The 20,644-nt window shown below is 42.4% G+C and overlaps 1 protein-coding gene across 2 annotated transcripts; it reads left to right on the forward strand.

Moving 5' to 3' along the window:
* The first annotated feature begins 1,086 nt into the window (after positions 1 to 1,086).
* Positions 1,087 to 20,518, forward strand: LOC121714305 (DENN domain-containing protein 2D-like). 2 transcript variants are annotated; one of them, XM_042099609.1, is made up of 16 exons: positions 1,087 to 1,422; positions 6,552 to 6,631; positions 6,935 to 7,021; positions 7,225 to 7,305; positions 9,228 to 9,326; positions 12,224 to 12,396; positions 12,568 to 12,680; positions 12,775 to 12,844; positions 13,024 to 13,101; positions 15,572 to 15,712; positions 15,799 to 15,947; positions 16,675 to 16,846; positions 17,093 to 17,143; positions 17,319 to 17,400; positions 18,274 to 18,513; positions 19,951 to 20,518. In XM_042099609.1, the coding sequence occupies exons 2-16, from the start codon at positions 6,562 to 6,564 to the stop codon at positions 20,016 to 20,018; spliced, it is 1,674 nt and encodes a 557-aa protein (XP_041955543.1). In that variant the 5' UTR covers positions 1,087 to 1,422; positions 6,552 to 6,561; the 3' UTR covers positions 20,019 to 20,518. The 2 variants fall into 2 exon arrangements, with proteins under 2 accessions (XP_041955543.1, XP_041955544.1); XM_042099610.1 differs by lacking the exons at positions 1,087 to 1,422; positions 6,552 to 6,631; positions 6,935 to 7,021; positions 7,225 to 7,305 and adding an exon at positions 7,640 to 7,893.
* The last annotated feature ends 126 nt before the right edge of the window (positions 20,519 to 20,644 follow it).

Genomic DNA, 20,644 nt, shown 5'->3' on the forward strand with positions numbered 1-20,644 from the left:
CGACATACGAAGATGATTAATTAACACGAAAATGTTGCCTGGTGTCCCTTTAAGTGAGGAATAACAACAATGAATAACTGTCATTGTGCCCTATAGGTTACGTAAACACTCCAGACAAAAATAGATCATATCTGGTGAGTATGTGACCACTGCTTGTCCAACTGGTGATATTTTTTCCGAACAGGGGTTCAGACCACCTTTGAATAGGCCTACAGATCACCCTCTCGTTCATCCCAGCAAACCTCTGAGTATTTTACAACATCCCATATCCCCAGTCAACCCTTTGTGTTGTACCAACAGAGCAGCTCAAGCAAGGTTCCCCTGGTCTGGAACAAAGCCAAACACCTTTCAGGAGTCCAAATAGAGAGAGCAACATCTAGCTCCACACAAGGCCCTGCGTGCAGCCATGTTGAACCTTCTGTCAGACAACCCCTGCCAACGGCTATTGTGGTCTATCCTGACAGCAGATTTCCCTAAGGCAAAGCAGACATAATTAGTCACTCATGACATTTTATTTGCAGTTTTGCTTGTTCACCAGCAAGAGGGGCTATAGCACTTTGTAACTTACCCATTACAAGTGCACAATTTGTCTTCAGCCTTACATGACTGTGTTTAAGTTCATCATCCCAAATAATTTCCCACCTCCACCTCTCTCATTGAAACACTATACTTCCTTTACACTATGGCCTCTGCAAATATGAATATGTGTGCCTATAAAACAAGTGCACAGGTAGGTCACCTGTAAGAAGCCCCAGTCAAGAGAGATCAGAGTCCTCACATGTCCTTGAGACTTCATGAAGATACTGTTGAGTATCGAGCTACACCTCCCATTACTCGTACTTTCTCTGTCCCCCTGACAAGATCAACAGCAGTGACACTGGTACATAAACACATGACTCAGCAGAAAAGTCAACACTACGTGCATGAGTTGCACAGTTAAATCAGGCCATAAGACAACAAGACAAGTTTACACAGTCCTTACACAGCCATGCTTGAGACTTGTATGGAGGTATATGGTCACGCTCGTCTAACAGGTTGCACTTCAGTTGCAGAGACAAAACCCCCCCACCCCCATCCTCCTTGCCGGGCTAGGTCATGAAGCAAAGTCCGCTTTCTCTTTCACACTTCCTCAAACGCTTGCTGCTCTCTACCCCAGGCGTGAGCCGCTCCACAGAGGTGCTCCACACACACTCTCGACATCTCTCTTGGACGGCGAGGACGCTTTTAGAAACTTGTGAGTGAGCGTGTGACATTGAACCTGGAGGATTCTGGACGCTGACAACTGGCTGGGAGGCTATGGGAGCTGCTCAGATGAAGCTAAGGCAAAGCTAAAGGACAGGTACTGAGCAGACAGGTGCAGCAAACACAGTGCACACCTGCTGAGGATCTATAAGGGTCACCCTCTGATCTCCCAGCACTGAGGTGAGTTATACTAAGCTTGTTAAAGGTTCTCTTACACTGGTATGTAGAGGTTTTTACACCTGATGTTGATGTGTGTTTTGCAAACAGACACATTAATTGGTTCATTCTAATCTCTGGCATTGTGGTCTGGACAGGGAGTGGTGTGAACATGGGTTAGGTCACTGTGTCTTTTTAACACGCAAATGGAAAATAACCAGCACATAAGCAGTGATACTGACAGGCATGCATTACAAAAACATGTCACATTACTGACATATTGTATTCTTGGCAATAGCCATATTGAAGACATAAACTGTACAGTAACAACCCATATTCTTATACTTATAGTTTCATAAGCTACAGACAATAGAACAAAAAACAATGAAGACAGTATGACAAATGTCAAATGTTTACACTTGTGCAACTCAGCTCTTGGATATATCAGGCACAACATTCCGCACATTTTCCAAACTTGACCTTAACCTCACTGAAAAACATTATTCAAATAGTATCAAATCATAATACAACAACTCCAGGTGTTCTGCTTTTGTCTATAATAGAATGCATGAATGAACAGTGAACATGGTGAACATGTATAAGATGTCTTGCCCTTCTTGTTTGTACATCCAGCTAGTCGTAACTTGCTATGATTCTTTTGGCAAGTTAATAGTAGTTCAAATCAAGACATTTTTATTTTTTATTCATGTTGACATGGGAGGATTCAGTTGAGAAACATTTCAGCACCAGTGCTAACAATCCCGGTTTCACTCTTACTTCCTGTCCTGGCAGGCATGGGCGGCACTACTGTACTGTGTCACTTCCTCTTTTGTTGGTGACAAGCACTACAAGCATGCCCAAGCATCCTCTCCAACTGTTTCTATAAGACCCCATTAGCACATCATCACTTTAGAAAGTTGTATATTTCTGCAGACAGTACTAGTGAACTGATGTATGTAAGCTATGCGTCACTGCCCTATTTGTACATGGATCAAAAGTAAAACGTCTTCGGATCGTCTCTTTTATTGAAACAGAACCTGAACTCGTCTGAAAATCAAACTGAATATCTAGATGCTAGGTGACAGCCACAACAAGGACGAGTATTCACAATAAGAACAAGTGTTCACAACAAGAACAGGCACTTCCAAGAGTTAGTGGTAGATGGCAAGCATTGCTGTAGTGAAGCTGTTTGGGCTCAAGTTCAATCTGTTGGCAGAGTTTTGGCTGAGAGGCGAGTTCCTCTGCTGAACAGGCCCTCATTACCACACAACCAGTCATTCCAACTGGCTGCGTGTCTCTGAGCAAGAGGATACTTGTCTACAAGACTACTAATAGCCACTGTATCAACTGCAAACATGGGAGTCAAAATTACAGGTTGGTTATTTTATAAGTTCATTTTGGTCACGGCCCATCATCAGAAATTTACTGCAATGAAGTTTCAAACACAAAATGTCCTAAAAATAAGCAGCTGTGGAGATTCACTGACAAGCGATGATAATTGCTTAACAACTGTAGCACCAGTGGGTGTGGGAAGAAATTAAGCTCAACATGCCTTTGTGGTGGTTGACTGCTTCTGATGTATTTTCACTGCAGAGCTGTAGCATAGAGATACTGTACGACACTCTCTTGCGTCCCTATCTGGACACAGAGATGTGTAAAAAAACAACGCAAGTTGTGTTGTTTTCAATGCAAGTTGTGTTATTTCCAACACATTTTGAGTAACAAATAAAAAAGGAAACAACACAAACTTGTGTTGTACCTATCTGGACACAGAGATGTGTTAAAACAACGCAAGTTGTGTTGTTTTCAACACATTCGTTTTAAGAGTTCATGTGAAGCGCATGCAGGGAAGGTTCTGGTTGAAAGCTTCCTGTCTGTGGTTGTTTCCGATGAAGGTAAACACAGACTCAAGTAAGTGGCTATGATGGAGTTATGCAGCTGTATGCATCGGAGTGGTGAGACATTTTAAATCACTGAGATCACACTGGCTACTTGTTAAAGTGTCACAATGAAGAAATACACTGTACACTGTTAATGCTGTAAAAACCAGTAATACACGTTTTGGCCCCTGAATTTCATCAGGTGCTCAAGTATGCCAAAAGACTGTGCATTAAAGATTTGTAGAGCATTATGTGTTGAACAGTACATGGACTTTATTTCTTCATTATGGTATACTCTTTACTTACTTTCATTCATTCATTTGGTTGATGCTTTTGTCCAAAGTGACTTCCATCTGTCAATTTTTGCCAGGGGTAGTTTCCCCTGAGCTAATCGAGGTTAAGTGCCTTGCTCCAGGAAACAGGTAGCTGGGAATTGAACTACTCTCCCATGGCCACATCCACGGCTGAAGTGCCCTTGAGCACCAAAAGTGCTCTGTGAGCGCCGCTGTAGCAAGCAGCTCACTGCTCCGGTTTAGTGTGTGCTTCACCTCACTGTGTGTTCACTGTGTGCTTTTTGAGTTTCACTAATTCAGGGATTGGGATAAATGCAGAGACCAAATTTCCCTCACGGGATGAAACACTCACTTATACTTACTTAATAACTTACTTTTCTGGCTGCTGCATGCTAGGCCGCTCCTCAGTTAAGAAGATTCTGGAAATGACAGAAAGCAGAAGTAGCAGAAGATAGACGATCAAAAACGAGATCATACAGTGGTCACTCCACACAATCATAGCTGCTGTGTCTCACGGTCGTGAGATTCATGGTGTTGGATGCGGTGCGGAGTGCTTCCTTGAATGTCTCTGTGGCGACCTCTATATCTTCACTGTATGTATTCCCATTACTTTAGACATATCTCTACCGGTTCCAGAAAACACAAAAGTCTGAAACAGATCTATTGAGGCCAGGCAGGTGAATTTCATGTCATTAGGTTTAGGTTTATATTTTGTGGAGAGTGAGAGAGAGTGTAAAAGACTAAGCTAAGAATATGATATGCATGTTATATACAGAAACTGCCAAAACTCCAGAATGAAACATGCTGGCCAGTGGCCACTTCTCATAGAAAATAAACTGTGCAATGTCAACTGTCACTGTAGTGGACTTATGCAAGCCATCGGGTAGTCCAATTCATTGATTCAGCACCCCATGCCAATTTTGGTTGATTATTTCTTTGTGTCCAGAGGGAAAATATATGTTTTGCAGTGGAGAAGAGTAGATGGAGGATAGGGTTGGCAGGTGCAGCAGACAGAAAAGTGAAGCAGACTAAACCGTATGTCCTAAAGTCAGAGAGGTGATAGATATGTGTGGAGGAAACCAGATGTTAGTGAGGACACAGAGGACTGGGCATCTGATAGCTGTAGAGAAGTGTGGATGGGACAGCAGGGTGAGAGACAGGGAGAGAGACAGGGAGGAGACCATTTTAACGTGTCCGTACAGACATGTCCCTACTCTCCCTGGAGGGGTGGAAGCTGGACACATCCGGCGTCCCATTCAGAGAGCCCCAGTGGGGGGAAGGGGCAGGGGGATTAAAATACCCCTGAGCTAAGAGGGAGGGGCAAAAGCCAAGAAGAGAGACCCTTCAAAAACAATCTGACCCAAATTTAACATACCACCCCCATAGCCTGACGCTGCCTGACACCACCCTCCCCCCTGACACAAAAACACACACACACGCACACACAAACACAAAGCACACTTTCCCCCTGCACCAATAGCAGTCAAGATTTATGATCAGTGCAGTCAGATACACAGGTCTCTATGTGATTCTTCTAACTTACACTTATTGGTCTTGGCTTACAAAGTGCCAAGTTTTATGTCACACTGAAGCTTAAACCTTGCTGGGACTCCAAAATCAAAAGCCCATAAGACATCTCCAGACGGCCCTCTCAGACAGCACCAATGCTGACCTTCTGACAAAAATTCAGATTATTTGGAAAGATCTGACCAGAGGATCGGACTGAAATAGTGACTAGAGCACACATAACCCTCTTTGTGGATTTTCCGGATGCTTTGCAGCCTCTCCCAGGACTCCAACAAACCAACTTAGTGACGGCACAAACAGCGCTGTTCTGACTCATCATATCTATAAAGCGCGGCCTGCGATCCCCTCAGAGCGCCAGCTAAAAGATATGGAGCGGCACAGAGGGCCTGAGAGAATACCGCTGGCTATATATAGAGCTGACGAGGTCCTGCCTCAGACTCCCATCACTAAAACACAGAAATAAACAAACCAGGGAGACGAGGTAGCATTTCTCTCAGCACACAGGAAGTCATGACGAAATTAGATGAGGAGTTCCCATGCTTGCTACATAGGATATTGCAGGTTAATGGGGTGATCTCTCTTCACAACAGTACCCCTGTTCCCGTGTGGTAACACATAGGAGAACTGTATTGATTTTGTTTATTGATCTATTGTTACATTGCTTTACTAATTGCATTCTGTCTGTCTCTACAAAGAGACGTGTCAGACAGTGTTTTGATCAGTCAGGTTTTTGTTTTGCATCACATTCCCGACACTGTTAAAAACAAAACCTGAAACCGTATTGCTGGTCTACTGACCCAAATCATAGTGTATATGTGTGATTCAAATAGCTATATCCAACTAGGTGTGGTCTACCACCTGAGCCTCGAGCCAACTGCCGTGGTAGGAGACCTTAAGTCACTCCTTTCCCTCATGTGACACCTGGACAGGAGGGTGTGCCTGAGGCTCAAACAAAGCCTTATACGTGGCAACCGGAGTCAACAAAGAAACTGTAGAATAGTGTTTCAGGTGAAAATCAGGCAGCAAGGGACCAATGAAATGATAAGTAATGTTTACTAGCAAAACTCACTGAACAGGATCCTGAGACATTACTGAAACAAATCTAAGTGCCCCGCTTCTGTATTTTCATAAATCAGATCAGGGATCCTCACAAGAAGATCTTGTGTTAAATGGTTCAACTACAACACACAGAGAGTAAGACAAACATTTGGGTTATGGAAACTGGACTGTAACGCTAACGATTCACTTTCAATTCCACTTACAGATTTTCATTTCCATTTCTGAAAACCACACTCAAACAATCTAAGAAGCTAATAACAATAAGATAATTTGAGATTGTCCTTTCTCATCTTCACTCAGTAACTCTTTAAAGCTGGGAAGGGAGGTGTTAGCAATGACACAATTACAGGTCATCACTGAGACACTGATGAGTAGATGGGTTCTTGTTGTCCAGACAGGGCGACATGGCGGAAGAGGAGGGTGCCGCGAGGTCCCATAGGAGGGCCTGGAGCTTCAGTTCCCTCCGTATCAAAAGTATGTTCAAGGACTTTCCTCTCTTTCTCTTTTTGTAATGTTATGAGCCATTCTCCACACCAACATCGCCAGCTGACACAGAGATGACTAAGTCTAACTCCACATCTGTAATGTGACACTGGACAGCAAATGCTGTTCGCAGGAGAACTGTGCAATTTAGTTAGTGAAACCAACCCTTAATCGAAGATAATAATAAAAAAATCATTGCAGTTGATACTGACTAAAAGATGCTATATGGAAGATCTATGTTTGAATGAAGATGAATGGATCTGATGCGACCTGAGGAATATCTTTTGCCTTAAGGGAAACCGTCTGATGGTGATGGAGGTGGCTTTTCTGTTAGGAGAGGTCTGCGTTCTTTTTCCTCTGTTCGGGATGGAGTGCGAAAGGGTGAGTCCTCTACAAACATTCACTAGCACATTTACCTTAACAGAACAAAATAAAAAAACACACTGTTTTTCCTATGACATTGTGATTTACTTTGGTAAGGTTAAAATAATTAGTGAACTGATGACAGGTATACATACCTAGTCTATAGACTAGCCTATGTGTCACTGTGTACATCTCCAGATTAATTATGCTATTCTGTTCAGGGAATGATGACTTGCCTTCAGGAACCTTCAAAGAAGATGCTACCGACTATTTATCAGCTCAGCCCACAGAGATAGCAGAAGGTAGTCTGACTCATCATCATCCTGCATCTCAGCGCATCCCACGTGTTATTCCCTAGATATAGCCTAAGGGTATTTTACTTCAACAGCAATATAAAAAAACATATTAAAGAAAGGATTAGTAGAGCCTAAACAACAAGCAAAAGTTGAACAAAAATAGTTGAAGCACACTCACCTCTGTTCTACTGAGAATTTATATTAGCCTAGCCTACCTCTGTTCTGAGTGAGCTTTGTTGCTATCTTGCCACTAGTCCTCCATTGGTCCATTGACAATGAGCAAGTCTCAACCTGCGCGGGGAGGCGAACCTGCCCCTATCTCACGCAATAGACGACTGAAGATTAGCTGGAATTGCGACTTGGAGTTCCGTCAAGGAAAATAAATAGAGCAAAAAAAACCTGATTAATAGGGTAGGCTAAATTACAGTAACTTTAGGATAACTTTGTATGGTCCACTGCTGATATGGAATGATAAGCCTACAGTCACTGTTCCTTACTTTCGCTGGACTGGATTACTGAGACCTCGTGCTGGAAAAAGAATCGCTAAACTTAAGTTTTGGACTCTACTAGTGAAGAGTTGGAAATACCTCTAGAGTAAGTACCAATGATGTGCATTATCTGCATTATTGCAGAATTGACTATATGGGCTGCCGTGGTGAAACAAACAGCTGTTTAAGTGTGTGTCATTGCCCCGCAAGCTGTAGCCTATTATAAACAGAGATCAAATATATATCTTAAATCTAAGGCAGATATCTTTAAGTATATATATATATATATTTAAAGATATATATATGTAACTTAACAATAATATATATATATATATATATATATATATTATTGTTAAGTTACATGTCGTGTCCTTAATATTATTACGGTTTAAGATCGTCCCAATTGGTGGCGTTTGTTTGAGTAGGTTGCGTTACGCCAATGCCTGTTCGCTTTTCTGTCTGATCTTATCTCTGGTAGGTAATGTTTACAGACTTAAAACGGTGGCATGGGCATGCAACAGAAATGACCGCCCTCCTCACACTAATAACATACCTTAAGCATTGTATTGGTTATAGTGTCGGGAGTGGTTAGTTAGCGGTTAGAACATGAGTTTGTGGACTGTTAGTATGGATTAAGAAATGACGTTTGTCATAAATAATTCGTCCCGTTTAATTTGTAGCGTAGGTCAAGAGTAAAAGTGAAACGCAGGATTGTAAAACCCAACCCCAGGAACGTAACATCGTTTGCACGCACGGCGATACTGCTTTAACATGTCCAAGCACATTGCCTCAAGGGCTGCTAGTTACAGCAGGCCTGATCAATGGGATGCATTTCTAAGGTTACCTTACTCTCTCAACCCCGGCAGGCAGTTAACATATTGGTGGTCCTGTGGTCCACAACATTTAGCAATAGAAAACTGGTGTTTCCACTCAAAAAGCAAAACGTTCGCACACATAAAAATGGGCGTGTGAGAATAAATGGAAAGCAAAGAAAAGTGCAAAGCAAAGTTGGTTTACATAACCAGTGTAGAGATCGAAATAAGCCACTAAAAACACTCTACACAGGTCTACAGATTCACTGACGTTCTACAGAGCGAGGATCCATCAACTTGTGACAAGAATAGATCTTGCCAAGATTTGGATTGGATCATTTCTAGTGTCAGCTGCTTCCAGGCAACACACACACACACACACACACACACACACACACATACTTGCACATACATACACATACAGACTCACACATATTCTCTCTCACTCACCAGTTCTGGCAGTTCAGCAGTTAAGCACACATCATCAGTTAAGCACACATGAATCCAGCAGATTACTGACACTGCAGCTTGCAGTTGAGGGATCTCTGTAGCTGTGAAAAGCAATAGAACATGCAAAATGCTGTGTAGTTTCTGGGCTAATATGCTTGCGCTTGTGCATCCATTGCAGGTGGATTCACAGGGACTGAGGATGAGGAGCCAGGCAGCATGATGAAAAAGAGGCTCAGCTCTGCCTGGTCCTCCTTCAGGGGGAAGCTCAGCAGAGATAGTAAGAGGCACCTGCTTTACATGCTTTTCTCTTCCTCTCTCTCTCTCTCTCTCTCTGTCTCTCAAATTCAAATTCAAAAGGCACCTGTATTACCAAAGCAAGTACAGTAATACATGTATGAGGCTTTACAATTCAGATACAGAACATATGGATGTAACAATGCACCATGGATCGGCTCAAAGTCGATAGAAATGGGTCCAGATTTAGAAGGGAAAAAGGGAAACGGTTGAGATGGGGGAGAAAAATAAATCATGTTTTAAAAAAAATGTGAGAATATTGGATCGTGAACTTAATCATTTACTTACATCTTACATCCCTAACATTGACTGATATAAGAAATCAGAACACATGCAGGTACAAGGAACAGGATTTGTAATCAGAATAGCTTTATTGGCCGGGTTTGTGTATACAAACAAAGAATTTGACTCTGGTCAACCTTTGCTCTCAATGTAGCTACAGACATCCAAATATAAGAGTAAACAATAGACTAAAGAGCATATCAGATTTTAGATTAAAAGGAAATTAACTAGAAGAGAAATTAAGAAATATTCAATTTGAAAGAGAAACCTAAGGAATGTTGAAATGTCTGTATTGACTGTGCAGTTTTTGATATAGTGCAGGGATTTTCAGTGCAAATAAAAATATATAAGTAGCAATAAATATGTAGTGGGTGATATGTTACATGAGGTAAACAATTTCCCAACAGTGTTGACATCATAGAGTGCTAGTGTGTGTAAGAGGGTGAGCGTTTGCTCTGTGACTGTTTGACGTTCATCAGAGCAACTGCCTGGGATCTCTGTTGGGATAAGATGAAGCAGACAGTGGTTGGAGAGTCCTAGAGCTGCACGGGAAACAGTGTGATGGGCATCCTTTAGACATTGTAGCAGTGGTCCAGTGTGTGGTTTTGTCCCTGGTGGGACACCTGATATGCTGCCTGTATTTAGGGAGTTCCTGAGTGAGGTTGGCACTGTTAAAATCCCCTAGAATAATGGTGAGGGAGTCCGGGCGTCTTCTCTATGTCAGTTATCCGGCCGACCAGCTCTTTTAGCACGTTAACAGTACACACTAGATGTGTGCATGTGAATTCATCAGTTACTGTGTGCTTGCCTGAGTGAGTGTGTGTTTACGCACGTGTGTATGTGTGTGTGTGCGTGTGCATGCGTGCATGCATACATGCTCTGTGTATGCTCAAGCTCTGCACGTGTGTATGTGCGTAGATGCATGCATATGTTTCTCTTTCTCGTTCTCTCACTCTCTCTCTCTCGCATGCACACAGACACGCTTGCACACACACACACACACACACACACACACACACACCCTGTCTCATGGTGACATCCGCCAGCGTTTCCTGTAGAAGCGCAGACAGTCCTGTTGGTCCCGACACCCTTCCCCATCTTCGCTCTGGTGGCAGCCACACTCAGTCCCCTCTCAGCACACATCACACTGTACACCACAATACACCAGAGCATCAGATAAACAGATATCCAGACTCCTGCAGCACCTACCCCATGAGTTGTGACCTCCTGCAGCACCTACCCCATGAGTTGTGACTCATGGCCATTTTATTGCCAAAGAAACTTAAATTGGTTGAGAGTTTCAGTGAGTATTTTTTTTAATATGCCAATCAAAATCCCATATGGGTTTGGTCTTAACCAAAGATCTTAACAAAAGTTAAATATGTGTGTGCTAACTGTGTTTACATGTAGTGGAAATACCACTCAATTAAACATTTTAAAAACTGGACACTGTTGTGTTGACCACCAGTTAAGACCTGAGGAAGTAGTCTCCCGTGGTTGCATTTAAAAGGGACATTCTTTTCGTTCACTAAAGATGGAAGTCACACAAACGTTGGCACACATGGTGACTGTTGCCATGGTAAAGGTAGCTGATGGCCTGTAACTACTTTCTGTGCTATTGTGTCTGTTATGTTGGGACAAAGAGGTGTTCTTTTGTGTGTGTGTGTGTGTGTGTGCGTGTGTGTGTATGCATGGCTGCCAGGCATTTTGAGGCAGTGTTTCGAAAGAAAGGACAAGGCAGACAATAGTCTTAGACAAAATAGTGGGGAGCTTGTCTTCTCAAAGAATGTGTAAGGAGAGTTTTGGTTTTCTAAAAAAAATTCTTTGTAAGGTTTTGGATTTATTTTCATGTGGTCATTCTGCGTATGGCCATGTGTGAAGCTTAAATATGACCATATCTGAGTAAATATTTAATGCCAAACCTCGCTGTGCAGTAAATCGGGCTCAGTTTTATTTTCCCCCTTTTGACCATTCCATCACCAAACAGACTTTCTTTTTCTTCCATGGTCAGTAAAACTTGATGTCCATTTTAGTGCTCTAGCTCTACCCTTGCTTGGTCACTCATTCAGACTATTCTATATTCTACTGGCAGACAGCTTCACTCAAAAATGTATGCATTAACATGGAAAGATAGAAACGGAAATGGTAGAGAAGCTGCTATGAGGATGTAATCCTATTCTGACCTTGAGATTTCCGATTACTTGCTGACAGTGCAGCTTTTTGGTGTGGGATTGACATCGGTAGCGCAAAAGAAATCCAATAAAGGAGAGCGAGAGAGTGTGAACAAGGTTCAAAATGTTACGGTTTCTGAAACAGGCATGGTTGAAAATAAGTCCATAATTGAATGGTGCAACATGTGATTCTCCTCTATGTGACTTTTATTATGTCACATTCCTCATATTTCCGCCAGCACAGTGCACTGGGGCTAGGCCTGCTTACTGCACTGATAGTATGAGATCGAGGAGCACATAGCACAACTGCAAACAATTCCAAGATTCTTTATTTGAAAGTGCACTTAATCCAATGAATCAACCACACACATCTCAAACCTTCACTGGCCTGAGCCTAACCTGACAAATCGCGTGCTTCTCTTCACAGGGGTGAAGGAGGCAGAGCCTGCTCCAGCTGCTGACCTCGATCTCAACGACAGCAAAGGCAAGGAGCCGCGCTACTCCAGTGCACAGTTTTTCTTTGAATACTTGGTTGTAGTCAGCCTGAAGAAGAGCAAAGAGGGAGCATATGAGCCTCAGATCACATACCAGTTCCCTAAAGTGAGTATATTGTCAGAAAAGTAGCCTGTACAAGAGCTGCCTTGTAGCCACAATGATCAAACAAGTGATGCTATTAGTAGCAAGGCTTTGGTGACCATGTCCGTGTCATTAACAGTCTCTCTTTCTCTCTCTCTCTCTCTCTCTCTCTCTCTCTCTTTTTGTGTTTACCAGAGAGATGGTTTGGTGCGTTTCCAGAAAGAGGAGCAGGAGAAGACCTTTAAGGCCATCACCCTCTTCTGCTTTCCCGAAGGCATCAACTGGGCCCCCCTTACGGAGTACCGCAGGTGCTGCCCTAACACACACACACACACATGATATTGCTTGCTCCCAACCCCCAGATGTACTTGTCCTAATACTGCTTTCCTCTCTCCTGATCAGTGAGACTTTCTCCTTTGTCTTGACTGAAGTCGATGGCAGCCGTAGGAATGGCTATTGCAGGAGGCTATTGGTGACTATCTGCTCCTCACCCCTCTAACTGCATTCCGTAACTACTTGTTGTTCAGAAGCATTAAACCAATACTCCATCTCTCTCTCTCTCTCTCTCTCTCCATCTCTCTCTCTCCATCTCTCTTCCCCCTCCCTTGACTCCCTTTCTGGCTCTCTCTTTTTTTCCTTTCTTTCTTCTAGCCACATGGTAATGGGGCGCGCCCTCCAGAAGCCTACTGCATAATCAGTTCGCTGGCCTGCTTCGGTCTCTTCTCTAAGGTGAGGAGGATCAGAGCTCCCCTACAGCCCTAAGCAAAGTCCAAGTGATCTGAAGAGAGTGATTAGGATAGTGTGGTGTCTGTGACTTTAAAAGGTGTGTGAAAATTAGGGGTGAACGATTTTGGAAAAAAATCTAATTGCAATTTTTCTCACCAATATTGCAATTGCGATGCGATATGCGATTATTTTTAAGCTCTTTATCTTCTGTCTTATTCAACAAAGACAAGCAATTAATTATTCTATAGTATGACCAACACAAAATTAGATAAGTTAAACATAAACTGTTATTTTCTGGAGCCCAGGCCTATGTTATGATGGCATTAGGTCATTGAATAAGATTGATGAATGAAATATTTTTTATTTAACTATTTTAATCACATTAGTAGACCTATATTTGTTGAACTTCCAGCCTTGTAAACATGATGAAAAAATGATTCTTATACGTTTCTATTTTGTTTCTATTTACAATTTCATGTAGATATGATCTTCTTTCGTTAGTTAACAGTTAGGTCTACATGCAGTGGCACTGACACGGCTTCTCCTTGTCCTGTGCTCTCCACACGCGCACACACACACACGCTCCTCTCCTCTCCTCTCCTCTGTAGGCTACTTGCACACATGCTTGCACGTGAATCGGAACAAACTACTGTAGATTGTTAGCCTGGCGGGCCATCCTATATCATTGAAATGTATAGTCTGGCATCGAACCATTCACCTCGCTTAATCCAAGGGGCGGGCAGAGAATTGTCTTTCAAACTGCCTAGGCATGCAATAGGCCAGCGCTACGACCATATCCGTATCCGGTCGGCAAAACGGCAAATACATCCTTCTTCGAAAGGAATGACTTAAGTGCATTGTGTTGCTCAACTTTCAAAGAAAAGCACAAGTCCAACTTCTCCAAAGTTGACGCCAACGCCGATTCAAACAACGCTCTTCGTTCGCCATAGCCACCTTCCTTGTTGTTCACCGTCGCAGGACTGTCGTTATCCTGTTAAGCCCACATTAAGACTCTCTAACAAAATATAGCGCTGTGATTGGATGAGGTCCACGGCGTCAGCCAATAGAAATCCCTATGGTTTGATACTAGACATACAGGCTGAGCAAATTAATTTGCCGCCGCTAGGGTGCGTCTAGATTTCTAGGCTAGTAGATTGTTGCAGCACAAATAAATGCGGCCAAATGACTGTTCCACTCAGTGTTAACTAAAGGTTAGCATCATCAACACCGCAGCGCAATACCATGCATGTAAATTAACTAGTTTGCATATCACAACAAAGCCAATCGCGGAGACAACTCTTTTAACAGGCAAAGTTATCAACAGTTAGCAGCATGTATGTAGCCTAGAGCCTTAGCTGGTAAGCTAATGTTAGAACAGCTGGGTTTTTGGTGGTTAGCTGTGTCAACTACTTGCGGATAACATTATGCATCAATGCATTACCTGTGAGATGAAATGTTTGTGCCGCCAACCCCCTTGGATATCGCAAATGCCCCCACTGTCATTGTACTCCAGTAAACAAAGTCCCCAGTGCACAGGTGAATGGCTGCTGTGCAGCCTAAACAGTCGTGGATTTTTAATCGTCAGCTGGACAAGTGAACGAAGTTACCAGCCAGAGTAGCAGCACAGGGGAATTATGAACTAGAACCAGGGACATGGCAGGTTTGAGCAAAAGGTAATGAAGAGGTTTATTTTTAACCAAAGTAGCTCTACTGATCAGACCTTTCTTGACACTGTTAGCTGGTCCTCTTGTTTACGTTTTTTGCTTCTTCAGTGGTGGGTGTGAAGAGTCAGTGGTGCGTCGGCAAGCGCAAGTATAAATGCGTTTTGGTGACGTCACATATTACGAAGCGTAATCGCAGCCTTTGCGGTTTGAAAATCGCGTTTCATCATATCGCGATATTATCGCAAATGCAATAAATCGTTCAGGCCTAGTGAAAATCAGAGAAATCAAAGGTCAGCAGACAGGAAAAGAAAGAGGCCTGTACAGTCTGAAAGTCCGTTTGGCACGTCTGTGTAGGGTGTGATTGGAAGTACTAAATGTCCAGTGTGAGTTCAGAATTCTGTATGAATTGAAGCTCCACTTTCATTCCTACTGTAGAATTCAGATATGTCTTCCGTGTCCCTAAATATGTGCAAGCATACACATGGGGTTGTCTCACTAATTTAGACAATATATGATGTACGGTACGGTTTGACTCAACATGACTGTAAATATGTTGTACATATGTTGTAGGCAAACAGTAAGACAACTCCACCAAGACCAACACATTTATTGAGCAAACCAAAAATCTAACACTACCGGAGAAGGCATAGAAGGAAACAGAACAGAAACAGAAATAGGTGTTTTCAAAACAGCTTTATAAATCAGGTGACTGTTAGTTTGGCTAATTTACTTTACTCCTGGCTCTTCTCTTATTCTTCCCCCTCACCCCCTCCCTTTTTTTCTCTCGGTCTGTTTCTCTCATTTGGTAGATCTTTGATGAGGTAGAGAAACGGCGGCAGATCTCCAAGGCAATGGTGTACCCCTTCATGCAAAGCCTGCGAGAGGCACCGTTTCCTGCCCCTGGCAACACTGTAAAGATCAAGAGCTTCATCCCTGATGCTGGCACAGAGGTGACTCACTCACTCATTCACTCACTCAAGTTTTGGTTTTGAGTTAGTCTGTCACTGACTGGTTGTGTGCATGTTTTTGTGTGCAGATAATCAGTCTGACACGGCCGTTGGAGTCATGGCTGGAGCACGTTGATTTCCGTACGCTGTTCCGTTGCCTCAGTGATGAGGAAGTGGTGCAGGTGTTCGCTGCCACCGTGCTGGAGAGACGCATCATTTTTATTGCAGATGAGCTCAGGTACACACCCTGCCCCCTTCCCCAAACACACACACACACACACACACACACACATTCCGACATCTGGTCTATGTGTACATAAGCATATGCACTGAATCACAAGCTAAGGCATGTTTGCCTGCTGCTGATGACTCACTTCTTAGTCTGTCAGTAAACGTAACAAGCCATCAGCGTAGTTCCATACCTACAAGACAAGAGCAGGGCTCACAAAACCTGTCACTGCCTCTGGAATGCATCAACGTATTCCAAATGGAACGATCCTATGAACATTCCATATAATGGACTCTTCGGCTCACCAGTGTATCTCTGCTCCATATAGCAAACAACAGACTAATATAGCTAATAGAGAGCAAGAGGTCCTGCAGTTGGAATTAAATGGATTTCTCTGGTACTATGTGGTGCTGTCCCTTAAGGAAAAGAACTAAAGTAAATCAATAGTCGGGTTTCCACTAGAGGGACTTGGGGGTAGTTTTATGTGGTCTCGGCTGTTTGCACGTGTCCCCATTACCAGCCCCGTAAACAAGATTTTCGAGGTTTTCGGTCTGAAACATGTAAGGGGGGGGGGGGGGGGGGGGTGATAGTACAACTGTACTATCATTCCTATAGTACAGTCGTATAGTACTTCTATAGTATGTCCCAAAATACTACAAGATTCCTATAGTTCTTTTCCATAAGTCTGTGACTCCTGTTCTGTGCTCTGTGTCCTTCCGCCCTTTCATGTCCCCAGTACCCTGTCTCAGGTCATTCATGCTGTCGCCGTACTACTGTCCCCGTTCACGTGGCAGCACACCCTAATCCCCATTGTCCCCGAGATCCTCATCGATGTCGTTATGGCACCAACCCCATATCTGCTGGGTGTGCAGAAACGATTGCTAGAATTTGTTACGGACCAAAGTGATGTAAGTCGCTTTCTCTCTCTCTCTCATTTGCCAATATGCCTTAATATACTCCTCCTCAAGTCCCCTGTTCATCGTATTCTCATAAAAAGTTCTAATATGGGATCTCCCACCCCTGGCTATAAGCTGCAGAGCAGTAATGTGTATAGCTTCAACTCTCCTCTAAAGGGGACAGGCTGCACTTGCACCCTCTGATCACAGAGTCAGTTATAGGAAGAAACCACACTTTTATTGCCATCTTTTTTTCAGCTGCTGGTGGTTGACTTATCAGAGGACAGACAGGAAACGTTCATCGCAAAAGTGAGTAACATACATTTCCCGTGAGAAGATCATTAATATGTTTGGTCATTATCATTCTGTCTCTGTCTTTATACCAGTGAATGTAGCTATACAGACATTGATTTGTCTACACATTTAATTTACATTGAGTTGTTGTGCTTAGTGTGATGTCTGAGTGTGATGTGTTTGTACACAGATTGGAGACGAGAAGACTATTCTTCCACACAAGCTTCAAGATGAAATTCTGCAGGCACTAAAGACTAGACCAAAGGAAGCTAGTGAGTCCCGATCAATCTGTCCTGAGAGCTAACTGAAAACATAAGAGCATTTCAGAGCTACACACACACACACACACACTCTCTTTAGCTCAGCCAGTAGAACAGTTCTCTCATGTCTGTGCAAGAGATCTCTGAGGAAATGGCCATTGTTGCCAGAGTGTTTTTGTTTGGTAATATCTTTGCAAAAGTGTTTAACTTTTGAAAGCTGCATCTTGTAAGAGAGTACTATGTACTACTTGCCGCAGTTGGTCATAAAGTGAAGGCGTTTGAATATATCCTTTAAAAATACTTTAGTCTGCAGATCATTCTATAAATATCATTTGTATCAAGTATAAATGGGACTAATGTTAACTTTTTGGTTTACGTTAATGTTTGTTATACCACTTAATTTACAGTACATAAACTATTGATTTAATACTGCAAATCAGGGCCGGCTCTAGGGGTTGCAATAATTATACATAATATACATACCGGTACACATAATTATGCATAATACATAAATGCAAAAGGGTACTCGACTGTTGTAGAAAGTAATGGCTGATCTTTAATGCAATATCTACATTGCCCATTATCAGCAACCATTCATCCAATGTTCCAAAGGCACATTCTGTTTACTAATCTGATATCTCTTTCAAAGGCTAACTGAGAAAACATTGGAGAACCCTTTTGCAATTATGTAAGCACATAATGTAATCTGAAAACTGCTGCCCTGATAAAAAAATAACAATGCAACTGATCTCAGCTGGTATTCTGTCTATAATGGAGTGGAATGGAAATTTCTAAATGACCCCAAACTTTTGACCGGTAGTGTATATCTTCATGAAAACAAGTTCTTGTGGGTCTACGTCCTAAACAGCTGTGCTTTTATTGCAGCTGTGGAGGAGCTGAATAGGGTGGTGCCCGCAGCCTTCTTCCCGTTCTTCATCAAAACGGTCGGCCATTTCTCTCATCACATCCTGCGCAAGCCTGGTGAGCCGGGGGTCTTCCAGCAGAGGAACTTCTGCAAAGCACTGGAATCCAAGAGCACTCGCCACTTCGTCAAGAAGTTTGCCCAGTCACAGATGTTTGACCTCTTCATCCAGGAGGTGGAACAGCAGCCTGCTTCTCAGGAAGGTACAGTGCACTAGCCTGATTAATCCCCTGCTTCCACACTAGACAGGGAACCCTTGGGCACTGAGGTCTGTATTGCACAAGGAAATGATCACACATGAAAATATAACCTGCAATCTGTGATTATCAGGGTCCAAGCAAGCAAGCATGGTTTTATTTCAATTAGCCTATTAGCTGGTTTGATGCTCAATGAGCTCAATGCAAATCAAAACAGCTAATAGGTTAACTGAAATAAAACCATACCAATCTCTAGGTATGGTGAAGGGTATGTGATGATGTGGGGCTATTTTAATTGCAAAGGCCAAAGGAACTTTATCAGGTATCCTGGATCCATGAAATAACTGATCCATGAAATAAATCTGCCTGCCTCTATGGGAATAACATACAATACTGACCCCTGTATTTTAAAGGTGCTCTAAAATAGGCTAAAACATTTTATGTCACTTACTGCAAACATCACCTAACCAATCGCTAGCTGTCTGTGTCCTGAATACACTGTAAAAAAAACGCGATCTCTGGACAGCCCAGGCTCCAAAAACGGCAACAAAAACAACCTGGCCAAACCTAGCCCACAAAAATATAACAAACTGTTCTAGCAAATCACAGATGAGATGCACATTTAGGAGAGTTTCAATTGCACGGGAGCAGCACGGGAGGAAGGGGGAGGAAGTAGCGAGGTAGCGTTCTGTTTTGTTTGAAAGTCAACAGAAGTGACGTTACCCAGCATCGCTTAGAGCACCTTTAAGGAAGAACATTTATTTATTTATGATACATTATTCATTCACAAAGAATACTGGTGTCCTTAAAGGTTGGGTATTTACTCATTTTTTTACTTGAAGGAACCATATGTAAGAAATGTATTTCAATTAATCATAAAATGGCCCTAATATGTCACTAGACATTAAGAAATCATGTTCATTTCAAATACTTATCACTGACAACAGTAGTCCGGCCAGGATATTGTCATTTTTAAAGTAAAGTTGCAGCCCTCAACTGATGTTGTGTTTTGTCATGTAATGTTGTGTTTTGGCCTGATGCGCCACCCTCTACCTATCTACTAATCACAAAGTTAGTAGTGTCAGGGGGGAGGGGGAGGGGATACACCGCTCTACAGTAATTTGAAAGTGATTGCAGGACCAGTTTTGGCCACAATCTTACATATGGTTCCTTTAAGGCATTAAGATCCATTTCCAAAAGATGATTTATATTCCTCTTTTTAGTCAACTTTAGCAGAGGTGCCAATAATTCTGGAGGGTACTGTATGTTTTAAGGTTTTTGCCGCAAAACATACTTGGAAAATGTATGTTGAAGAATCAGAACAAGCTTTACGGCTTGGACCCCTCATTATCAATTGACTTTGTACTTTAGAGTGTTTGCTGACTGAAGTGTCTGTCTCAGTGTGGAACGGTTGGCTTACAGAGCTGTCTCCCTCTCATTCAGGGTTTTTCCAGAAGAAGGTTGTTGAATATCATCAGAAGATGAAGAAGGAGAAGACAAAGAAACACTAAAAGAGAGGGTGTTTATTCTCTTAATACTGTGGAAAGAAATAAGAATGTGACATGGGAGGTTTTATCATTTCTAGGAATGTACATTTTAGGAGTAAAATTATTTGTAGGTTATTTAAATTGTTTGTTGTAGGATAGTGTGACTGAGACTGGATATCGTAGAGTGACTGAGGTCTTCCTTGTGTATGTTTTATAATGTGTATGTGCTACTGTCTTGTTCTGTACTTTCTTAATGTCTGGCTGGTCCTCAGCATAGACAGGGTCTTGTGGACTGTAAACATGTGTGCTCCTGGTGGTACCGGAAACTGAGCCATTATTGTCACCACAGAGTATAATAATAATAATAGGAGGGGTTTTTAATGGTACTGTTGATAATGTTTTATAATATTTTTTGCAATAAAAATGAACTAGTAAAAATGCTAACTGCTGTTCCCTTACCATTAGGTTAGTGTTGATCTGCCATCTTCTGGCCACATGTGGTACAATAAAGACCATGAAAGAGATGATGCTATCACTTGCATCCTTTTAACCATAGTTGTACACAGCTTGAATTTTCAACAAGAAGGTATACATTTCAAAACATATTTACATTTCTGTAGTAGTACATCCTGTGCTACTCGGTCATCTGT

The sequence above is a fragment of the Alosa sapidissima genome, chromosome 7, assembly GCF_018492685.1.
Source record: "Alosa sapidissima isolate fAloSap1 chromosome 7, fAloSap1.pri, whole genome shotgun sequence".
Taxonomy (NCBI): domain Eukaryota; kingdom Metazoa; phylum Chordata; class Actinopteri; order Clupeiformes; family Clupeidae; genus Alosa; species Alosa sapidissima.